The sequence below is a fragment of the Enoplosus armatus genome, chromosome 1 (assembly GCF_043641665.1).
Source record: "Enoplosus armatus isolate fEnoArm2 chromosome 1, fEnoArm2.hap1, whole genome shotgun sequence".
Classification (NCBI taxonomy): domain Eukaryota; kingdom Metazoa; phylum Chordata; class Actinopteri; order Centrarchiformes; family Enoplosidae; genus Enoplosus; species Enoplosus armatus.
Genome location: NC_092180.1, coordinates 8,665,544 through 8,688,023, shown reverse-complemented (window position 1 = coordinate 8,688,023; position 22,480 = coordinate 8,665,544). Strand labels below are relative to the sequence as shown.

The following is a 22,480-nucleotide window of genomic DNA, read 5'->3' as shown; positions in this document are numbered from 1 at the left end:
GCGTTTCCACAGTCCTATGCATCAGCCATAATGCTCCTGACACTGACCTGAGGGGCCTGCAGAAGGAAGTCTCATTGTTTGCAGAGCACTGATACAGCAGACAGCCCACATAGGCTCATCTGCCGAGTGACTCACCAGCTTCTAGAAATACACATGCTCAACTCCTCCAATTAAAAACGTGCTTATGAATTATTAAGCGTTGAGCGTGGTGTTGACCCCAGCGCTGGCCAGCAGTGAACTAACAGAACAAAGCTGCTGCAGGTGACTGCAAAGACTCGGCCAATTATAACTTGCCGTGGAAGTGCTTGAAGCTGTAACGTCTGCTATGAAACTGTATGTGGTGAGTTTGGCTTAAAGCAGGAAAAGGATGACATTTTTGATAGCGATAATATGTTTAATGGAGTAGAAAACAAAGTAAGTACAAAGGCAGAAAAACTGAATCGAGGCATCTTCAGTATTCATTCTAGTCTGTGATTACTTTCTTTACCTTTGACATCTTTGTTTATAGTTCCTTTATTCATAGAGGACAGCACACGACCCGGGTCACGGTGTGTATCGACCTTTTAATGCTTTTTCGGTACCACCTAAAATGTGTCTGTAGCATCTAGTATGAAAAACTGTCATCACTGATGTGCTTATTGGCTTTCTTGTCGAGAGTTAGATGAGAAGATCGATGCCACTTTCATATCTGTCCAGTGAATGTGAAGCTGAAGCCAGGAGACAGTTAGCTTAGCTTAGCATAAAGACTGGAAACAGGGGAGAGCGGCTAGCGTGGCTCTTTCCAAAGGTAACAAAATCTGCCTACCAGCACCTCTAAAGTTCATGTTAATCCTCATGTTATATCTCGTTTGTTTAATCCAGGAAGTCACTGCTCCTGGTCAATAAATAATCTGGCACAAAACCCCTCGTAAAACCACAACTTGTTGGTTTTACATTTTGTTTTTTGTACGGATTAAACAAACAGGATACAACATGTTAATTAGTGAGCTTTAGAGGTGCTAGTCGGTAGATTTTGTTACCTTTTGGAAAGAGCCATTTGAAAAGTTTGGCTTGATTCTTAAGAAAACAATGTAGAAGGAATCAACCTGAAATTATTTGTTGGCTATTGATTAACTGGTTTCTGAATTTATTTTCCCCAGGAGCTGGAGAACCTGAGGAAGCAGGCAGAAATAATCCCTCAGCTCATGGCGGAGTGCGAGAGCGTCACCGCAAAACTGCAGGTACGTTCAAAGACCTCCCAACCCAGCAGACAGCAGAGTATAAAAGCACGGCAGAGAGCCGTATAGACCTTGAACTTACAGCACATGTGAATACACGATGGCTGTCACAGCGAGGTAACGCGCAGGCGCTGAAGCGCAAGCAGGGCTTTCAGACGGAGGTAGAGAATGAGAGTTCCTATTCACCATTCTGCCTGAGGGCTGGTGACACAACATTCCTATCACGTGGCTCACTAACGCACATTGTGGTTACTGTAACCATGAATACGGGTCCATCCCCAGCGCAACACTGAGTGGATTATTGCCTCTTTGAAAAGGTTTCCTCTTCCTCATCTGTGAAACAGAGATGCTACATCTCTGTCACGGCTTATTAGTTTCCTAGCGGCGCAGATATGATCTGTTTTGCTGACTACAAAAACAGCTCAAGTCGTTTGAGAGCTCTGCTGAGAGCTTTAATGACCAAGTGTTATAACATTTCTGTGGGTGTGTGGGTTGCGTCTGGGAGGTTAAGTTGGGTGTGAGAATCCGCTGTTGCCAAAAACAATACAGATTCACGCCCTTCACCTCCCGTAACAAAGAACACCTGTTCTTCAAGGCTGATTCCTCATTGAGTAATATCAGACTCTCTGTAAAACCAGAAGTGCCAGGCTCTGTGAATGACTGTGAGTGCCAAGTCTGACATGAGCTGCATTGATAGCAACGCTCATCTCACCCTGTTCTGTCTGACTCAGAGCAGGATTTTATCATCCAAGCTGTCATGCATGTGCCGCCTTTCAAACTGAGCAGGGAGGAGAATAAAACCAACAGTGGCATGCCTGAAGTTCTTGTGCTTCACAAAGCTCAACTGCCTGGTTTGTTTCTGCAACAGCCAGCTGGATGAATGACAGTGACAACAGAACCGGCTGAAGCAGGAGTTTATCTAACCAGCTATCCAAACTGAGGAGAAGCACAGACAATGGGATTTCTCGAATACCTCGACCCAAAATGAAAACTCAGCCACTGTCCATTCAGATAAAAGTTGATGGGTACAGTTAAACTGATAAAAATTCCTGATGCAGTTTCCACCTGATAGTAATGCGTATTCTTCTGCTGCTTTTTTAAAATGAATCCACTTATTCTACCTCTGTGTTTGTGGTCATGGCTGCCCTCTATTTAAAGACGACACCCCACGTGCAGATCAGGTTTCAGGAGTCAGCTGGAGGATACAGTCATGCAGACGGAACACCCATTTAGCACTCCTATTTTAAACCCCTCCCTTCAATGGTATCTGCGGCATTAATGTGTCATTCGTGTCGCCTGCTAGTCTGAAAGACTTGCTTCACCCTCCCAAGCTCACACAAAAAAAAGTTTCCTGTAAAACTTGGTTTTCAGTCCTGATTATGTAAATGGAATTTTTTTTTCTAACAGCATTTTGGCAAATATTCCCCAGAACTCAGTGTAAATTAATTATTTTCTCTTTTTTTAAATTGTGCCTGCATATATTGAAGTGAAAGACCAGTTGAACTGCTTTTATCTAATTTTTGACAGTAGCTGTAAGAAGCCTGTCTTTGGTTTGGCACCAGATAAAGACAGAAGAACATCCCTGTACTGCAACATCAAATGCTCTGACATTCCTCTCAAGAAAATAATTTGATTTCCCTGTATCCACCATGTGCTGCAATGTAACTACAGGTTTTCCTAATATCCGCCCACAGGCTGCAGAGACGAAGAACACCGAACTGGAGGGGAGGATAGGGAGTCTTCAGATGGACATCGGCGACAGTCTACAAAAGCAGGGCAACATGAAGGGCGAGCTGAAGAAGTTCATGGATATCCTGGATGGAAAGATAGACGAGCTGCATGAGTTCAGGCAGGGGCTCTCCAAGCTAGGTGTTGATAACTGAGAAAAGTGTCACCAAGTCGAAAGGGTCAGAGGTCAGGTACGAAGGATTCACTACAGTATGTCTTCAGGGCAGAAACTATGTGGCACCTACTCCCCCAAGGTGATGTCCACTCAGAAACTATCAGCTTTGGCTTCTAATAAACACTACCATGTGAGAAAGAGATGTTTATGGAGAGGGAGAGAGAGACTGGCAGGAGGAAGGCCAGCATGCTCCACCAAATGGCTTTTTTGCGCTGGCATTCTGAAACTAAATCAAGAGTCACACTTTGAGCTTACTTATCTGTTTCTGTGGGGAGAAACGGCTTTAAAAAGCTGGTGGTGGGTTCTTAGATTCTGTCCGTCTGTCTGTTTTCTGAAGGCTGCGGCACTTCTTCGCAGGCAGCCTGAGCTTAGAGTAGAAGAGGGGACTTAAAAGGGCTGAAATGAATAACACACAAAGACAATGCTGTTCAGCATCACTCAAGTAATAATTGGTGTTAATCCTTGCGGCCCCCTCAGAGAATTAGAGATGAAATCTTTCTACAGACTCTCCTTGCTGTTGCCTCTCATCTATCTCAGGTGTGTTATAGAAGACAGTTTGTACTCATTAGATTATATGCACATATATGACAAACGGCCGTGACACAAAGTGCCTCCAGGTGAGTCTAAATCCACCTGGCAAGGAGAACTGGCCAAGTGATGACCATCACCATAATAATAACTTGATGATTTGTTTGTGAGAAAACCTGATGAAAAACAAACATCCTCACTAATAAAATGAGATGAAAAGAAAATGCCGGCAGGCGAGCCCATCCCGAGGATGTTAATGTTGTTAATGGATGTCAGTGTGGTGACAAACTCAAAGAACAAAACAGGTGTTTGCACAAAGACTACTCTGAGAAGGGACTGCAGCAGGAATTCATCAACTCTCTTGTGGGTATTTTCAGTAAAAGCACCTTTTGATTATATTTGCATAAAGAAGGGAAACTCTCTTGTCTCAGGAGCTTTCCTTCAGAAACATCCAAAAATACTAATAGGAAGCCCATTTTGCCATGAGTGTAGTGTAGTGTTCAAAGGACTTTGTGTGTGCAATAGTATTGTTGTCCATTTGTTGAACAAAGACGTATGTCTCCAAGGCTGTTGATGTGCTTCCCTACACACTAGTTTTTGTTATGGTGGTGGTTATTTTTGGGTGAGGGGATTTGGTGCTGCTCGATGGGTGAATAATGTGAAAGTGTACTTCACTGAAAACATTTAGATGGCTTGGGCCTTTTCACTACGACCCTGTCAGATTCTTGGTTTTTCTTTTACATATTTATTTTGGTGCCTCTTTGCAACTAGTGTTTCTAGAACATACCAAGTAAATCAACCTTAACCTAATGTCTCTATAGATGTACAATAATATATCAAATATACCAAATTGTCAGGATTCAGAGGTTTTGTTTGCAGGATGGTGTCACAGCTGCTTTTGGGAAATCCATGAAACATGGTACATTTGAAATCAAAGGTACATGTTGTAATGGCATATTTACTGGGTGATACCATGATGTTATAATTCTATATTTTTTCATCACTGTTTTGATCTTGTCATAAGATTGAGATATCTATGAAGGGACTTTTTGCTTCTCTCTGTTTAGCCCTACTGTTCGTAAGTCACCTGGACCTGAACACAACATATGATCCTTCCTTTTGAACCAATGCCTCTTGTGCACTTTTGTGACTCCTGTTCAATATTGTACAATAGAACTGACAATTGTTAAAATTTAGTTTAATTACAACGCTGAGTTAGTGTCTTTCTTTTCATTTCAAGCAGTGGGCCACATTTTGGCAAGAGCTCCACACAGAGGAGAGGGGAGGTTTCCCTAATCCCCTCTTAGTCTCACATCAGTGTTGCGGGTTCTGTGTAGAAAGCTAACTACTGTTAAAGCTTACAAATATGCTGACATTGTGAAATTCTGGGGGCGTTTTTTCCTGGATGAGAAGCTGAGAGAAGGAGGTGGAATGGACCTACAGTGCCAGAGCTGCATCCCGTCGAGGCTTGAGTACAGAAGCTCCGCCACCGCACGTCTTTTTCTCTGATGTTGATTTACATAGCACTAAATATAGCTGTAATCCTAACAGAGACACGCATAACCAAAGCAGAAACAAGTGGGATTTAATCACAGTCAGTGACACGTATCAATTTCTCTGAGATCAGGACAAATAAAGCAAAGACACACACAAGCTTGTTTGAGGGATGTAAAAACCCTTGAAGTCCAAACGTCCTCACAGTACTGAGGAAATAACTGCAGGGGTGGATCAGAGGACATGTTGCCTTGGCAACTTAATCCCACTCGCTCCGTTTTTTTGGAAATAACAATGATTGACAATGAGAAGTAAAGATCCAGTGCAACCGTCCAACAGTTTATGTTTTAATTACACAAGAGAGTCGCTCGTCTTTCTCAGCCGATGAGACTCTTAATGAGTCGTTTTCTTTTTCACCTTCAGAGATCAGCTGGTTGGCACAGGAACATCTGGGTGGAAAATTAATCAAAATGCAGACTAAGAATCAATTTGGTGCTGAAATGATTAACTGACCAATTAAGTCCGTTGATGGGAAATTAACTGTTGTTGGACTGCTGCTAATATTATTTTCACTACTAATTAATCTTGATTTATTTTTTCCATGAATTGCTTGTTTCGTCTATAAAATGTTAAGAGAAATATGAAAAATGGCATAATGAAAACAGTCCCCTGAGCCTAATGTTTTGAAATTGCGTCTTTTGTCCAACCAACAGAATCAAAAGATATTTGATTTACAATGACATAAAACAGAAAAGCTGCACTTTTATTTCTAGCTTCTTCTGAAATTTAATATTGTAAACTGAATGCTACAGCCGAAACACTTAGTTGATTAATCGATTTAAAAAATCGACAGCTATTTCAATTACCTTATTAATCATTTTCACTTTTCAAGCAAAAATGCCAAACATTTCCTGTTTCCAGCATGTCAAATGTGAAGATGTCTTACATGATGGTAAACCAAACATCTTTGGGTTTTATTGGTTGAACGAAAAAAGCAACGTGAAGGTGTCACTTCTGGGAAACTGTGATCAGCATTTTTCACTCTTATGACATTTTATGGACAAAACAATCCAGATTACTGGACTTGTTCCCTGACTTCCTCTCGTGCCAGCAGCAGATTTTAGTTAATCGCATATGACCAAATAACAAAACTAATAAGATTCATCTTTGAGTGTAAACCTTTAATCTTATTTAAGTATTTTTTTTTGCCTTGTGTCTTGTGTGACTCATGTTTGGACAAAAAAAAAGAAAACTCTTACTATGTGCTCTGGATCTTGTCACTTTTCTGACTTTTATAGACTAAATTATGAATGAATTAAATGAAAAATAAGTGAAACAATCAATAATTAAAACAATCCTCACTCGTTGACTTGTATCAATTATCAATCACTCTCAAATCGATACATCAGCAGTGATGCAGCTCAAGTACCATTTCTCTCTCTGTCTCCTCTTCGTTGTGTCTTTAACTCTCTCAGCAAGGCTCATTGTGTGACTGGTGATGAGTGGGCGAGTTGGTGAAACATCATTAAGAGACTATGCTGCTCTGTACGAGAGAGAGGGAGAGAGCGATATGGCACTGCAGGCCACTACCACTGAGACTTCCTGTTGCCATAGTAACAGGCTGCGGAATTTCATGTTGACGCTCGACCGGCGGCTTCGTCTATATACCCGCCATGTGTGTCTTCCCAAAGGTGCATGACCCCGTCTTCCTCCTGAATCACCTGGATGATGGCAATAAATGACACACACAGACACACACGCAGAGCGATGGCAGCCCTGCGAACAAGGTGACGTTCAAGAGCAGCCACAACTACCTCTAGCTAGCGGCTGCTCTCTAAGTACACAGAGCTGAATAAACCCAATCACAGCTGGCTGGGGATGTCTGAGCTGTCACTGCAGGGGAGATATGCGAGAGCGACGGCTGCCAGGATGGAAATTATAATATGACTCATCATCATGTGGGCTACAAATCTGCCAAAGCACACTCACCGGGGTTCAACAGCACAGGTTGATAAGACACCTCTTTAGATGATGTGACACAGGTACAGCTAACCTGTGGAGATCCGGGAATTAAAAAAGAAATGGCCAACAATCCATGTTTATGATCTAACGTGTCTTTTATTTTTAAAACAGCAGTACAAGTGTGTTTCAGCCTCGGCCATCATCGGCTCACCTGTAACACACTGGAATAAGTTTCTTATCTTTGTAAAAGTTTTAAGTGCAGCAATTTATCTTTTCTTCTGCAAACCATTTAATGCTGTTTGCCATACAGTATTGTCAGTATTGTATTTTTTGTACATAATACATTATAGCCTCACCCTTTTAAGAGGTTCAGGTAAGTCAAGTTCTCTGTATCACAGGTTCAAGAGGTCATAAGCACAAACCTTTCCCTAAACATCAACTATAACCTTTTCTGGGGAGTCAACCATGATTAGAGACAGAGCTGTGTACATTAATGAGTAATTCCGTAATTAACAGGAAGTATTGGTTATTAAAGAAAATGAATATAGCATTCTTTGTCACTTCGTTTGTTATGGCATCATAGAGCAAGAAATAACGGATCGTATATAAATTGCATCTACAATTGAGGCTAACACATTCACACATTTCTGACATAAAAAAAAAAACGGGACAGGAAAGTGCATCCAACAGTCTGGAACACAAACAATGACGTGGACTTCAGACATGTAGGCTGTGAATAATTAACACTGCTGCACCTCCAGACATAACTACTTCCTTTGTTTAGTAATAAAATGCACTACAAAAACTACAAAACTCAGTTCGCTGTAGCCCTTTGTTGGGGTGAAGTAAGTTTAAAAAACAACTGCTCAGATTTACATTCAAAAGAAAAGTCAGATGAGTTTACACTCAGCAATGTGGGAAAATTAGTGCTCGTGACAGTGGAGTTTTGTAGTGTAGTCGTCTCTGCCTGCAGCACAGGCTTCCCCTGCTGCTGTGTGACAGTCTCACAAAAGGCCTTCAGCGAAATTCAACCATTTACACTTTGTACTACAGTGCTACTGCCTGGCTTTTCCTCTTAATGAGTGCTGGAGCACAACACTCAGTTTGGGATTTCTGCAAACCAGCCGCTTTAGTGGAGGCTAACGTTGGATTTGAGCAGTTTTGGATGTGTTACAACATCTCAAGAGCTATTTTGAAAAGACATATGTGATTACTGTTTGACGGCTTCAACAGAGTGCAATGTGTAAATCAGAGGAGGCGTAATCCCATTTTTGTCAAAGAAAATTTGATTTGGCAGCAACATAAGTTTTAGCTCAGACCCATGAAGAAAACAGAGCCGGGGTAATGTAAGAGAGAGTGTGTGTGTGTGTGTGTGTGTGTATGTGTGCTCTCAGCTGTCCCAGTCTGTACTCTGTGTCTCGTCGTCTCCTCTGTCCTCTTCGTCTGAGTCGGTTGCCACCTTCTTCATCCTCATCATGGCAGCTTTGATGCTGCGCTCCAGCTCATTGTCTCTACTGTTCGGGGCTTCTGCACGTCCAGGAACCACCTACAGCAATTTAATACCAGTTTTCTTTCATTACATCCTGCTACCAAAATTGTCTTTGCTGTGAGAAAAGATCTGTTGATTTTTCCATTTTGACTTGTCACCTAAATTGATAACAACCATTATTAATGTTATTACCTGTATCTGCTGCTGTCTAAAAGGGTCAACTGTCACATTTGCTAGTGCCGTATTGAGAAGATAACATCTGAGTGCGGTTTCAGTTATGTACCTCCACAAACTCTGTGAAAATGTAATAAAATGAAAAGCTTTGGATCTCTGACAGACAGCTGATTGGCTGAAACATCCAACATCCACAGAGTGTGTCTGTGTGTTTTTATAGGCGTTTTTCACAGAGCCATTGTTAATGTTATCATTAACAGAGATAATGCTCTTCTAAATTGCCCAAATTGTTGTCAGGTGAGCTGAAATGAACCCCCTAATGGACAACAATGAAAGATAGAATAAGATAAACCATGTTTTGTCTACACTGACAAGACTTGTTAGTAGGATCGATTCATTGTTGGTTTTGGTGTTTTTGTGGGATTTTTTGACCTTAAAAAAACACTGAATATAAATACAGAATATTTCCAGACTGGGTTTTAGTATGGCCCGACAGATACCGGATTTTTGAGGCCTACACCTTTTAAATGATTTTACAGTTGAAAAATCAACTTGTCAGTGCTCTCAAGGGCGGGGGACAAACTATGTAACATTGACACTTTTTCTAAATGACCCAATTTGGCACTTCTCTACAGCAGTTTCTAGTTACTGATTGGCTGGTATTTATACTGATACAATATATCTGTATTAAGCAAATATCCGTCAATATATTGGCCTGGCCCATTTATCAGTCGAGCTCTAGGCTTTGGCATGTTCTCTGTTCTTGTAGAACATCTCACCTTCTTCAGGGTGACTCCCTGTCGGATGGCAGACATCAGACTGCTCCTCTGGTCCCCAGCAGGGGGCGCTGCGCCGGGAGCGGGGACCTTTCGAAGCTGAATCTGTCCACGCTGCAATGAAGCCAACACTTCATCCATTGTTCCTACAGTGATACAACAATCAAAAAAAACAGACACTTACAATGATGGAAGAAGCGGTCTGTTTTAATTTCACTCCTGATTAAGCATCTAAAAATGTTAATTGCAAATTTTCACAATAAAAGCAGACTGCACAGAGCTTTCAGAGGTTGTCACCGGTGCACATTTTAATTTTTCTCTTGAATGACCTCCATTTCACAAAAGGTCAGAAAAATAAGCCATGTTGGACGTTACCGTCTCCCTGGTGCTGAGAGTGTGCATCAGCAGGACCACAACCGAGGTAAAATGCTTCCTCTGGCCTTGTGGGGGAAGTTGGGAATTTAGGACAGAACACCATGTACAGACACACACACACTCCAAGCACACTTTTCTCAGGAACAAACAAACACGACCTTCCCTTCAGTCAGACAAATTCACACATCCAACTCCTTCTGTATGGTATTTCTCCAATAAATGCAAATAAATCCAACATTTTGATGTCCATTTATTACAGACACACGAAGCAGAATTATGCTGCAAGTATTTCACTCTCACCTATATTTTGTTTGAGCATGTTCTTGGCTGGAAAAGGAGGGTCTTCTTTTTCACTGAGAGGCATTGGTGTGTCCTCTGAGGAAGGCGAAGCCTTGACAGGTGGAGGAGGTATGGCAGGGGGCAGTGGTGGGGGCAGGGGAGGAGGTGGTGGTGGTGGTGGGGGCGGAGGAGGAGGTGCAGTAGGGCAGGTTGCTGTTGGAGGTGGCGGTACAGAGTAGATTTGGACGGGGATGTCTTGAGGCTGCTGTTTCTTGGGTGCTTTATTGCGTCTGGGTCCAGGACGGACAGAAGGGGCAGAAGAGGGGCCGAGGCTGATGATGGACAGCGGCTGGGAGGGACACGGGATGTCTGAAGGAGAAATCCTGGACTGAGGAGTCTTCAGTATGTACTGGCCCTGTCGCCTCTTGAACAAGATGAGAGAAGAGGGGAAAAAATAAATAAGGACATTATCTTGTCTAATGTTCTGAGAGAGACGGGCAAAAGACACAAGATGACGCCCACATAGCAGTCTAATGTTCTTTTGTTTTAAATAGATCTCACAGTGACTTGAGATTAAACTGAAGTGACAGAGGGAATGTGCACAAAACACACACACACATCTAAACCCACGAAGCTGACACAAGGAGAAAACAAATCCTCCTAATGTGCTCGAGTTGGACGATATTTTAAAACTCAAAAAGAAAACAGAAACAATCTATAAAATTGGTTGGTTGACCAAACAGTCTCACATGGACTGGTCCTGGTCTGGGTTGCACCAGCTCTTTGTAAATCCATCACTAAGTTTATCTGTAAAGTAATTTCTAAGTTCTGAGTAGCTACTGGCTTGTTTCAAACTAGTGATTTATTGAATCAGGCTGCACCAACTCAAGAGATGTCGAACAAACAACATATTAAACTTAACTGCCATTCATTTGTAAAAGTATGTGTGACTCTCGTTCATTCTCTCTATTTAGTCTCTACTCCAGATAGCTTGTACACCAAACCACAACAGCTCTGTTTCCAAACCAAAGGTTTTGGAAAACAACATTTACTGCACCTTTCTGTCGCTTTGCTGTGTGGCAAAGCTCTGGCCCTTCATGCATTTAAAGCTCTGCTGTAAGCTCACTACTATAAAGCATGTCCACAACCATCGCACTTGGTCATCAGAACTTCCTCTGACGTGGGGGTTGAGAAGTTAATCAGTGAATTTTAATTTTGAGGTGAACTATTGAATTAAGCAGGTATGAAGCAGCAGCCTCTGGGGATTTATTAACAGAAGAGGAGCTGCAGGGGGAGGCGGAGCAGAGACAATGAGAGAGCCTGACCTCTCTGAAGGATCGTAATCTGCTCAGAGTCTTCTCTCGCTCCTCGTCCACCCACTGTTTCCTCCTCTGCTCCTCCTCTTTCCTCTTCTCTCGTTTCTGCAGACAACAGAGGGAGACAGTGAGGAGGTATTAGAGAACAGAAAGAATTGGATCCAGTTTCATTTCATTTGTGGCTTCTGCCGGCGCGGGAGCATGTCTGTGAGTTGTCTCGTTGCCGTGGTGACGTACCAGGTGGACCTGATGATGCTGATTGAAGAGTACGGCGCTCTGCTTGGCTTGTAGCTGCTTTTGCTCGTTGGCCTCCATGCACTGATCCTAAAAACACACACAAACGTTAACACTTTTACTTAATCCAAAAAAACCAAAACAACACAGTAGCAGTTTCACATGTACACACCACAGTCAGAAATGAGTGGGTGGTTGGGCGAATATGTCCCTCAAAGTTCAGCAAATTAAAGAGGTAACGAGGAGCAAATAACACCTCACTTAATTAGGAGAGGACTTTTTTTAATTCCACAATGTTCCTCTTTTTTTACTGCATTGGTAAATAATCCTGCATGTGATTCTTGTTTCCTGCAGATTACTGGAGGTGATTTGTGGAAGCCTCTAACCAGGGGATCCTTCCCCCTTTGTTCTGAGCAATAAAATGCCTTTTAATCAGACAACACACAGCCAGCAATAGGAGAAAATGCCAATGGCACCAACTGTGCTTAAATTACTCTTTCAGCTAAAAATAAACAATATAGTAAAAACTATTTAAAAAAATTGGGGACATGAAGGAGATAGAAAGTGAGAAAATGGCACCATCTTCTTTCATTAACATTTCCAGCTAATTCCAATCCAATAATATTCACAGATCAAGACATTTTCCCTAGAAAAGGATGTCTTCTGAAAAATAAATGAATGTCGATGGTACTTGTCCACACCTTTTTGTTGCGGAGATACGCTCGCCGGGCACAGATGTTGCCTCTCTTGGTTTCCAAGGTCTGTAGGCGTCTTTTGAGCTGACTGACAGCCGGAGAGTCTGCTTGGTGAATACCTGTGTGGACCATGCTCCGCAGCTCATCTGGATCCTCACACACATCATAGTACACCACCTCCTCCTTCAGTTCTGAAACACAAATGCAGTCTAATCAATCAAACTCCCCGTTACCTGATCAAAAGTTCAATTCTTAAATCTTGTGCTTACATTCTGTATTCAGCAGAGATGATGTGATGCTTCAGATATTCTATATATCTTTGGAAATAACCTTCTCTGTTGTCACCGCAATCTCTCAACTATGTAAATATGTACTATTATAAACTACGATGCAAATTATGTACACCTTTGTACACTCATGTGCCAGACAAACAAGCCAAGGAGGTGCAGCATCACAACAATGTTGAACAACAAAGTTCACACAAAGCACAGCGGAGTGTGTCCCGGGTCTCACCCTGATAACAACCATAGATGTCGTGCAGGTTATACTGTGCAAGCACTTAAGAAAATGAATTACTTCCTGTTTTGGTGGTAAATTTGCTTCTGAAACGACATGTCAACAGGAAAACTAGTTTCCTTTATCAGGTTATGAGGTTAAGAGAAACCTGATTAACACACAAATAAAGTATTAGGGAAAGTATTATTGTAGCAGTCTGTTAGGTATTAAGGGAACATTTTAATTAATGACCAGCTGCATATAAACTGGAGGTTTTGGAGTAAACTGACTAGTGCAGTTCATATAAATGCATTATTTAATTTCTTGACTTAATGCTTTATCAAATGAGTGTACAATTTATTTTGTGTATTGAGTGTACATATAAACTATGTTTACATGCCAACAAGGAACCAGGTGATCTGCATATTATCCTGTCAGTTGTGAGTGAGAAAGAGTCTCCGTTTCAACCAAAAGTAGATTTCTAATAAAATATATTCCATTAATAAAAAAAGTCCTTGCCTACCGCTGAGTATTTTATTTACAGCATAAACTTTGAAATCTCGAAAGGCTCCATACAGTGCATCCGGAAAGTATTCACAGCGCTTCACTTTTTCCACATTTTGTTATGTTGCAGCCTTATACCAAAATGGATTAAATTCATTTTTTTCCTCAAAATTCTACACACAACACCCCATAATGACAACGTGAAAAAAGTTTGAGATTTTTGCAAATTTATTAAAAATAAAAAACCTGAGAAATCACATGTACATAAGTATTCACAGCCTTTGCTCAATACTTTGTTGATGCACCTTTGGCAGCAATTACAGCCTCAAGTCTTTTTGAATATGATGCCACAAGCTTGGCACACCTATCTTTGGGCAGTTTCACCCATTCCTCTTTGCAGCACCTCTCAAGCTCCATCAGGTTGGATGGGAAGCGTCGGTGCACAGCCATTTTCAGATCTCTCCAGAGATGTTCAACCGGATTCAAGTCTGGGCTCTGGCTGGGCCACTCAAGGACATTCACAGAGTTGTCCTGAAGCCACTCCTTTGATATCTTGGCTGTGTGCTTAGGGTCGTTGTCCTGCTGAAAGATAAACCGTCGCCCCAGTCTGAGGTCAAGAGCGCTCTGGAGCAGGTTTTCATCCAGGATGTCTCTGTACTTTGCTGCATTCATCTTTCCCTCTATCCTGACTAGTCTCCCAGTTCCTGCCGCTGAAAAACATCCCCACAGCATGATGCTGCCACCACCATGCTTCACTGTAGGGATGGTATTGGCCTGGTGATGAGCGGTGCCTGGTTTCCTCCAAACGTGACGCCTGGCATTCACACCAAAGAGTTCAATCTTTGTCTCATCAGACCAGAGAATTTTGTTTCTCATGGTCTGAGAGTCCTTCAGGTGCCTTTTGGCAAACTCCAGGCGGGCTGCTATGTGCCTTTTACTAAGGAGTGGCTTCCGTCTGGCCACTCTACCATACAGGCCTGATTGGTGGATTGCTGCAGAGATGGTTGTCCTTCTGGAAGGTTCTCCTCTCTCCACAGAGGAACTCTGGAGCTCTGACAGAGTGACCATCGGGTTCTTGGTCACCTCCCTGACTAAGGCCCTTCTCCCCCGATTACTCAGTTTAGATGGCCGGCCAGCTCTAGGAAGAGTCCTGGTGGTTCCGAACTTCTTCCACTTACGGATGATGGAGGCCACTGTGCTCATTGGGACCTTCAAAGCAGCAGAAATTTTTCTGTAACCTTCCCCAGATTTGTGCCTCGAGACAATCCTGTCTCGGAGGTCTACAGACAATTCCTTTGACTTCATGCTTGGTTTGTGCTCTGACATGCACTGTCAACTGTGGGACCTTATATAGACAGGTGTGTGCCTTTCCAAATCATGTCCAATCAACTGAATTTACCACAGGTGGACTCCAATTAAGCTGCAGAAACATCTCAAGGATGATCAGTGGAAACAGGATGCACCTGAGCTCAATTTTGAGCTTCATGGCAAAGGCTGTGAATACTTATGTACATGTGATTTCTTAGTTTTTTATTTTTAATAAATTTGCAAAAATTTAAAAAAAACTTTTTTCACATTGTCATTATGGGGTGTTGTGTGTAGAATTTTGAGGAAAAAAATTAATTTAATCCATTTTGGAATAAGGGTGTAACATAACAAAATGTGGAAAAAGTGAAGCGCCGTGAATACTTTCCGGATGCACTGTATACTCAGCAGCCTCCTTTTGATTCGCAGCATCTCATTTTTCTCCGTCCTCTTTATTTTATCTTTCTTTACTGAGCAGCAACTGGTAGAGGACACCTTCCTTCTCTTTATACGCGAAACCAGCAAAGGTAAGGATCCACAGAGCCAAGTCACGACAGACACACACACGGGCAGACACACAGCATGTACATACACACGAATTGGAAGCAAACATCCAAAGTCCCAGGAGGAGCAATTAGGGAAATATTTACATGAACAAAATATTTCCCCAAAGAAAACCCTGTGCACAATAAATGAGTGACCAGAAAAACAGGAACCCTGGTACATCATACCAATACAAAAGTCCTGTAATAAATATGTGAAACATTTTGTAACGTGTAACTTTTAATTGTAATAATATATAATTATTTAATCATATGACACTGTGTTAAGTGTAGTGTAGTGCAGCAATGTATTGTGTACGGTGTGTTTAGTATTTTTGCTCAAAAGAGGTGGACCAAATAATAGAGACCTTGCACTTTGGCCCACTGATTTGGCCCGTTTATCAACATGGTCAGCAGTCGGAGCTGAGGAGGCAGTGGCTGTGACACAAAGCTCTCGGAGGCAATTAAGGGACTTTAACCCTTAAGCGCCCAATTTCCACAATTTGCTTCAAAATAGTACTCCTTCTCTGAGTCATAACTCAGTCTGACATAATGCGCATATTTTTAGATTCAGTATGACTTACACTTTCCAAATATATCATTATATCTAATGTCCATTGCGAATAAACATCCATAAATCCACTTGGGAATCATAGAAAAAACTCCAGAACTTGCCTTAGAATCACCGCGTTTTTAAGTTTTCTTCAGTATCAAAGTTATCCAGTTATAGTTGTCTGTACATCCATGGGTACATTGCAAGCAGTAACCACTAATAGCTAATTCGGCATTCTTTTAATGGTGCCAATTTGGCAAAATGTGAACAAAAACAGGGCTCAAGATGTGGCTTAGGAGACCTGACCCTTTTGGTAAGCTGGTATTTATTGCAGGGCATTTACAGTGCAAAGCATTTCCTTGTTGAAGTGTTTAAATGTTTGCAGTCATTCACTCTATTAGTGCATTAATTTAAATACAGTGTTCAAGCCAAGATGGCAATTTATGTGAAGACCCTTAGATTCCAGTTACAATTTCACAGTATGATGCAACTGCGTGCCTTTTCTTTCTGCTTCGCTATATACCTTTAGTATTATGATTTCTTAAAAAGGAAGTTATAAAAGGAGTGCTTCATACATCTTTAAATGAGTGTTGCTTAAGTGTTTTTGGTGGACTGTACAAAGACATCCCTGTCTTTCACACTGATTACATTTTGCTCAATCGGTGGTATGTTTATAACCTCTTCTTCCATAAATCACAAGTAGCCTACACATGTACCTTTAATCTGCCGTCGCAGGGTGTCTATCTGAGCCACCAGCAGCTGCTCCTCATCCTTCAGGATCTCAAACTTGGTGTCGTACAGTTCTAGTTGGGTTTCGTAGAATTGCAGCTCCAGCTGGTCCACTGTGTCCTGTTGCTGGCCGTCCTCAAATGTAGACTCAGAATCAGTTCTCTGGCTCTTGACTCCGCCAGACAGGCTGCCTAACTGCACTCCAACAACAGAAAAATGTCATGTCAGGCCCATTAAAGCATCATACTGTGCATACCTATTGCTGACCATCTTCTAAAGCATAACATGTTTTGATTGATTCAGCTGGTGGTTTATTAATTGTAACTTGCAGAGACTTGAAACTTGGTACACTTATCTCTCAGAGAGATGGTGAGGCAGTTGCAAGCAGGGACTATTTAAAAAAAACTCTTCTTGTTGTGTTCAAAGACACCTTGAATGAACCACAATTAAGAGTGACTTGTCAAACTGGAACTAGTTAGTGAAAGAACGTCCCCCACGTTATCTTTTTCATGACATTCATGTTTGTTATTGTTTGCCTTCTGGGTTTGATTTTTTTTCTTTTACACAATTGCTTGTTAATGCAGTGCTTTTTGACAGCTGACTCAGATTCTGGACGTGGGAGTGTCCTTAAACATGACGGTCTTGTGACTTTTTTTTTTTGACAAAATAAAGAGCAAGTGTCTTTAATCTGTGTTTTAATCTCTGCAAGTTGATTTTCATACTGTGATAAAATGAGCAGAAACAAATGGCTACCTGCACGATAGGACAGTAATGTTAAGTATGCTTGATATGATATGAAGTCTGTGAGCTGACACATTCAAAGCATACGTCAGAATCAGACTCAGAATCAGAAATATATGTACTGTATCCTTCGTATACACACACTGACACTAGAGCTGTACAGGGTGACTTGATTTTAGATAACATACAGCTCATTCCAAACACACATATATTGTATATATACACACACACTAAATGTAAAAGGCGTCATGCTGTGACACCTGCAGGCACATCGGGACACTCAACAGAGCCACCAGTTATGTTGCCACCAGCGTTAAGATTTTGCGTAGGTGTAGCTTACTGATCTCATTATAAACACTCACACATGGTCTCTGTAAAGGCTCGTGTTGATTTCTCAGTGGTAGATACTGCCGGCATCGTGAAACCTGATTTTGTGAAGAGCTTAATCGGATGAATAATGCAGCCGCATGAAGGTGGAGGTGCTGAAGGAGCTCTCTGGTCTCTTCCAGAAAGCTCAAATGCGCAGCACGACACCCTATAGTAGCAAGTAATTCACTGCAGTTTCCCCAAAACACTATGATCCTGACTTTAGAAATACCCACCCCCCGTACTCACAGCATATATAGCTGCCATGTTTTGAGTATGTACACACACACACACACAGATGCACTCACTTATTCATGAATGCAGGTTTTGGGGGAGTAACGAGGGGATTCTCTGTGTTTTTAGAGAGGCTTTATAAATAGATCAAAGGACTTTGGCAGCCAGAGATTCACATCAGACTGGAATACCAAGTGAAAGATACACTAGAGCAAGTACCTGTTACATCTCCACAGACCTACAACCACTACAAAAGCAGTGTCAGCCTTGGCACTGGAAAGAAATATCTGAATGACAACTAAACCCTTACAACTGAGTCGAATACACCATTATGGAATGTGCTAAGTGATCACAGCACCACTAGCAAAGACACACACCTTCCTTCTGATGCCATCTTTCTTGCGATTCAGGCACATTTCTTTAGTTCTCATATGCTGCAGGGTTTCTTTGGCCAACAGGAAGCGTAGTTTCTCCAGTCTGGGAGCTGCAGACGCCCAGGCAGCAGCTCCAAAACGACACTTATCCTCCTCCATCTGCTTTAACATACCTGAACATGCACACAAGGGTCCGTTATGTCTGCATCACACAAAGCACATATATATCAACATATAATACTGTCTACATTCCCTCACTTGCCTCTTGCACATCTAATGCATACATTTTTTTCAGCAAGAGTTCTAACGAACCTCCAGCAAACAGGCATACGTGTGTTACTTTAAATAAATGGTGGGTTTACAGGCACATACATATATATACACACACACACACACACACACACACATATATATATATGCGGGTTTTTTCGAGTGTATATCCATATAAAATGTTTGCTTTTTGCTTCTGGATGTTCTCTTCCCTCACATCAAGATGGGAATCCACATAACGCCAACATGAAAGATGGCTGCCAAACAAAGTGATATTCCTATCCAATTTTCCCTCCTTCCAACACACAAGTGTTAAGTTTATCACACAGTGCAATAATCTGGTATATTATTAATTTGAAGTGAAGACAATGTATATGTTGTGTGCACTTCTGATTATTTCAATATTTGATAACATCATAGGTCATAAATATGTTGCAATGCGACTTCTGACTGCACTTCATTTCCTGTGTGCTGATGAATGACACATAAAAGTCATTCATGAATTCATCCACACACAAATAAGAGAAATAAACACAGGAAAACGTGTACCAGCCAGAGCCTTTGAAGTCTGTGCAAAGTAGGTGACAGTGATGTCCTGAATTGAGGCGACAGCATCTTCTGCTTTCGTTCTCCACTCCTCCGCCTCCTTCTCCAGAGCTGCAATTCTCTTAGGACCCAACTCCTCAAACTCCAAAGACTTCTGCAGAGAACCCAGTAAGCAACACATTGGACAACTTTACACTCAGTGATTAAATGCAGACTTATGACAGATACTTAACTCACATACATATACATTCAGCTTTTAGGCTTTTAGAAATATAGTATATATAAATATTACATTTTCACTAACAACAAAGGCTACACGTTAGTGGTTTACACAACAGAATATATTCAACACTTATACAAAAACAAATTGCAAACTGCATCCTCTTTATATAATCATTTGCCACATCCCAGCTGTTAAATATATGTCTGTATTTACCAGGATCTCCATCTTGTAGAGGCAGGCCAGCTCTCTCATGTCCCTGAACGGCTGGAGCAGATACTGGAAGAAGGTGGTGGCCACAGTGACCAGGTCCTGGTAGGCCTCGTCCTCGTCCTCGTAGATGCTGAGCAGCGCCACCATTCGGTCTGCACAGCCATGACTCTGCAGCAGCTGTAAATGTGGAGGGAATAAACACCATTACCTTTGTTGATTCTGAGCCCACAGCTTACATCACTTTTCATATCTCAGATGAATTGGAAAAAATCAGAAATCTCTACAGGATAACTGTTTTTCGTAGCTAAATCAGAGCACACTAATATAACAGTCGATATAAGTCCTTTCAGAAAACAACTTTCATAACCAGGAGGGCTGAAGGTCAACTGGTAAAGGTTAGTGGTTCAATTCCACTGGAGTCAAACAAATTTGTCTCCTCAAATCTGGTACTAACAAACCATTTCATATCAGGGGTTTCAAGTGATGACACATTTAGACCACAGACCTTGTTTGCACCCAGGTCAGCTTGATCAATAACTGAAATGCTGTTAGGTAAAGGATAGAATGGGGTAAGTTGATGTGAGTAACAATGGACAAGAAGAAAGCAGCATGTGATTTCATCATATCTAAATCACGAAGATACACGAACCTATACAATATGATTCCCTGCCCTTTTATGTATTTTAGGGGAACAATATAAGATTTAGTCTACGATATAATACAGATAAAATACAATAACACCTAAAACATTACAGTTAAACCTGCTCTTTGACACGGTCTCAACAAAACATCATATCATGTTCATAAAGGTGGCATTTACTTTATCACTATTGTACTGGATTGCATTAGATGTTACTGATGCTGTGTACACTGACTGCTTTTTTCCAGTGTCTCATATCTGGCTATAAATGTGGAGTTGGATACTGTCATTACACTGAAAGGCATCTCTCACCAATGTTATTTACTTGTGTAACAAGCAGATGGAGGGTCAAGTTACATTTCCGTGTTCAAATCCCTTTAATTCAAATGCATGTCAAAGGGGCAGGCAAAAGCCACTGGCTGAAAAACAACATCAGTGCTGGTGGTGTTGCAACATCTAGAGCTTTAAAAGTAATACACAAACAGGAAAGGTTTGCTGTGTCATAGTGGGCCTGCTTTCAGGCTTGTAACACCACTGTGTGGTGCTAGTCCTGCAGGGTAACATTCAAAACATTCATAAACAGAGAGCTTACAGGAGTTTCCCAAGCTTCACCATATCCTCAATCCCTTTTCTTTTCTTAAGGACTTCTTCTATGAGTTTTGAATGTGGTAGAGGTGTAGAAGAAAACACGAACAAGCCGAAAAAGAACATGAGTCTATTGATATTATATGAGCAAAACAAAACATTGGCATAATCTTCGGTTTCATGGCATTTTCAGTGCTCTATAAATGATTTAAGTGCAGTATATATTGTAAATAGACAGATAAAACACATGCAATACATCTTAACTTCATAAAGGTTATAATGTTCAGTTGTTTTGTTTAAACTGTTGGAAGTCTATCCTCATTAACATAAATTAAGTAAACAAAATGTTAATATTGTATTGCATTATACTGAGGTGTCTCAGTATCATCACCATAAACTGAAGCCTCTAAAATGTCAATAAAATAGAATCAACACCTTGACTTATGTTGGCAGGATTTATTGCAAGGTCACTGTATTAGACTGCATTGATTTTTAGCGAGGTGTACCTGATGATAACTGAGTGTATATAGTTACAGTACCCATGACACGGATGTGAGCACCTGTGGCTCATTTAATCCCACAGCTGTCACAGCCCTCACCTGTCGCAGGTGACCCTTGGCCCTTGACATCTCGTCCTGCATGGTCTTCCTTTTGAACTCCTGTAGATTTTCGAAGTACTCCTCAACATCCCGCTCATCCTGGGTGAATAATGTGTCGAGAACAATCTTTCGTCCGCAGATGTCAATGGCCGTGCTGAAATATTTTTCGAGTTTCCGACACGGTGTATCAAAATCCCTCTCATCGTCGTCCTCGGGACCCGACCTGCGATTCAAGAAGAGCAAGTCCCAAATGTTGCCGTCTTCGAACTCTGACAAATCCGGGAAGCAGGCTGCCAAGATGTCTGCCACACATGTAAACTGCTGATGGATATGTTTCAAATCGTTAACGGAGAAGAGTCCTGCCCAGCTCATCTCATTGTCGGCGACGGCAACTTCGGCTTTGCGTTTCTGCCGTTGTAACGTCCGGTTGTGGCAGGTGACAGCAAATTTACACTCGATGACATTCCACTGTACGATGAAGCCCAGCTTAAACGTCTCGGTTTCTTCAAATATGTTGCTTTTAACGGCCACCCAGCCCTCCAGACTATCTAACCGCTCACACTCTACATTATTCATCTTTAAAAGAGATGTTTCACTTCGGCCTCCGAGAAGCTGCTGGCTCTGTTTACAACGTCCGCCATTTGCGTGACGTAAGCTGCCTTCAAGCTCCTCAGAAATACTCGGAACTATCTTAAAACGAACGTTAACGGTTTCACAAAGTGATAAATCTACCGTTAAAAGACTATCACATTTACTGACTATAAATGTTGAGATAGAGAAGACGATAGAAGCCCCGTAGTTTAGCTAAGAAATTAGGTATAACATCACTTATATTATTGATTGGCGCAACTTTTAGTGTACAACAGGTCACTGTTGCTTGACATCATGTCAGAGTAACAGCAGAAAAAAAGTGTAAAGTCTAATTTCGATTACCAAGCTGCTAAAAGAGCAGATGACGTAATAACTGAAATATTTCTGATTTAAAAGCGTTTGAAAGACCTCAATTGGGAGTTTACGAGGACTCATGAAGGCACCATGAAGTCCCTGGTATTGTGTTCAACTTTGACCTTTAGAATCACATGTTCGGGGATTTCCAATTCATAATATCAAGTTAATTGATAT

At 41.5% G+C, this 22,480-nt stretch overlaps 2 protein-coding genes across 3 annotated transcripts in view; one reads left to right on the top strand and one right to left on the bottom strand.

Annotated features, from left to right (window-relative positions):
- The window catches only part of homer2 (homer scaffold protein 2), a 31,427-nt gene extending 26,571 nt beyond the window's left edge, over window positions 1–4,856 (top strand). For both annotated transcript variants that reach the window (XM_070918684.1, XM_070918764.1), the window contains exons 8-9: window positions 1,140–1,220; window positions 2,912–4,856. In XM_070918684.1, coding sequence (XP_070774785.1) covers window positions 1,140–1,220; window positions 2,912–3,100 — 270 coding nt within the window. In that variant the 3' untranslated portion in view covers window positions 3,101–4,856. The remainder of the gene's footprint in view (window positions 1–1,139; window positions 1,221–2,911) is intronic.
- A 2,390-nt stretch (window positions 4,857–7,246) lies between these two features.
- Window positions 7,247–21,952, bottom strand: LOC139282470 (WASP homolog-associated protein with actin, membranes and microtubules). Its single transcript, XM_070902205.1, has 11 exons — window positions 21,359–21,952; window positions 19,538–19,711; window positions 19,105–19,255; window positions 18,289–18,458; window positions 16,558–16,765; window positions 12,449–12,633; window positions 11,751–11,837; window positions 11,523–11,618; window positions 10,219–10,621; window positions 9,547–9,689; window positions 7,247–8,650 (listed from the first exon to the last, which is right to left on the bottom strand). The coding sequence occupies exons 1-11, from the start codon at window positions 21,932–21,934 to the stop codon at window positions 8,495–8,497; spliced, it is 2,349 nt and encodes a 782-aa protein (XP_070758306.1). The 5' UTR covers window positions 21,935–21,952; the 3' UTR covers window positions 7,247–8,494.
- Between the last annotated feature and the right edge of the window lie 528 nt (window positions 21,953–22,480).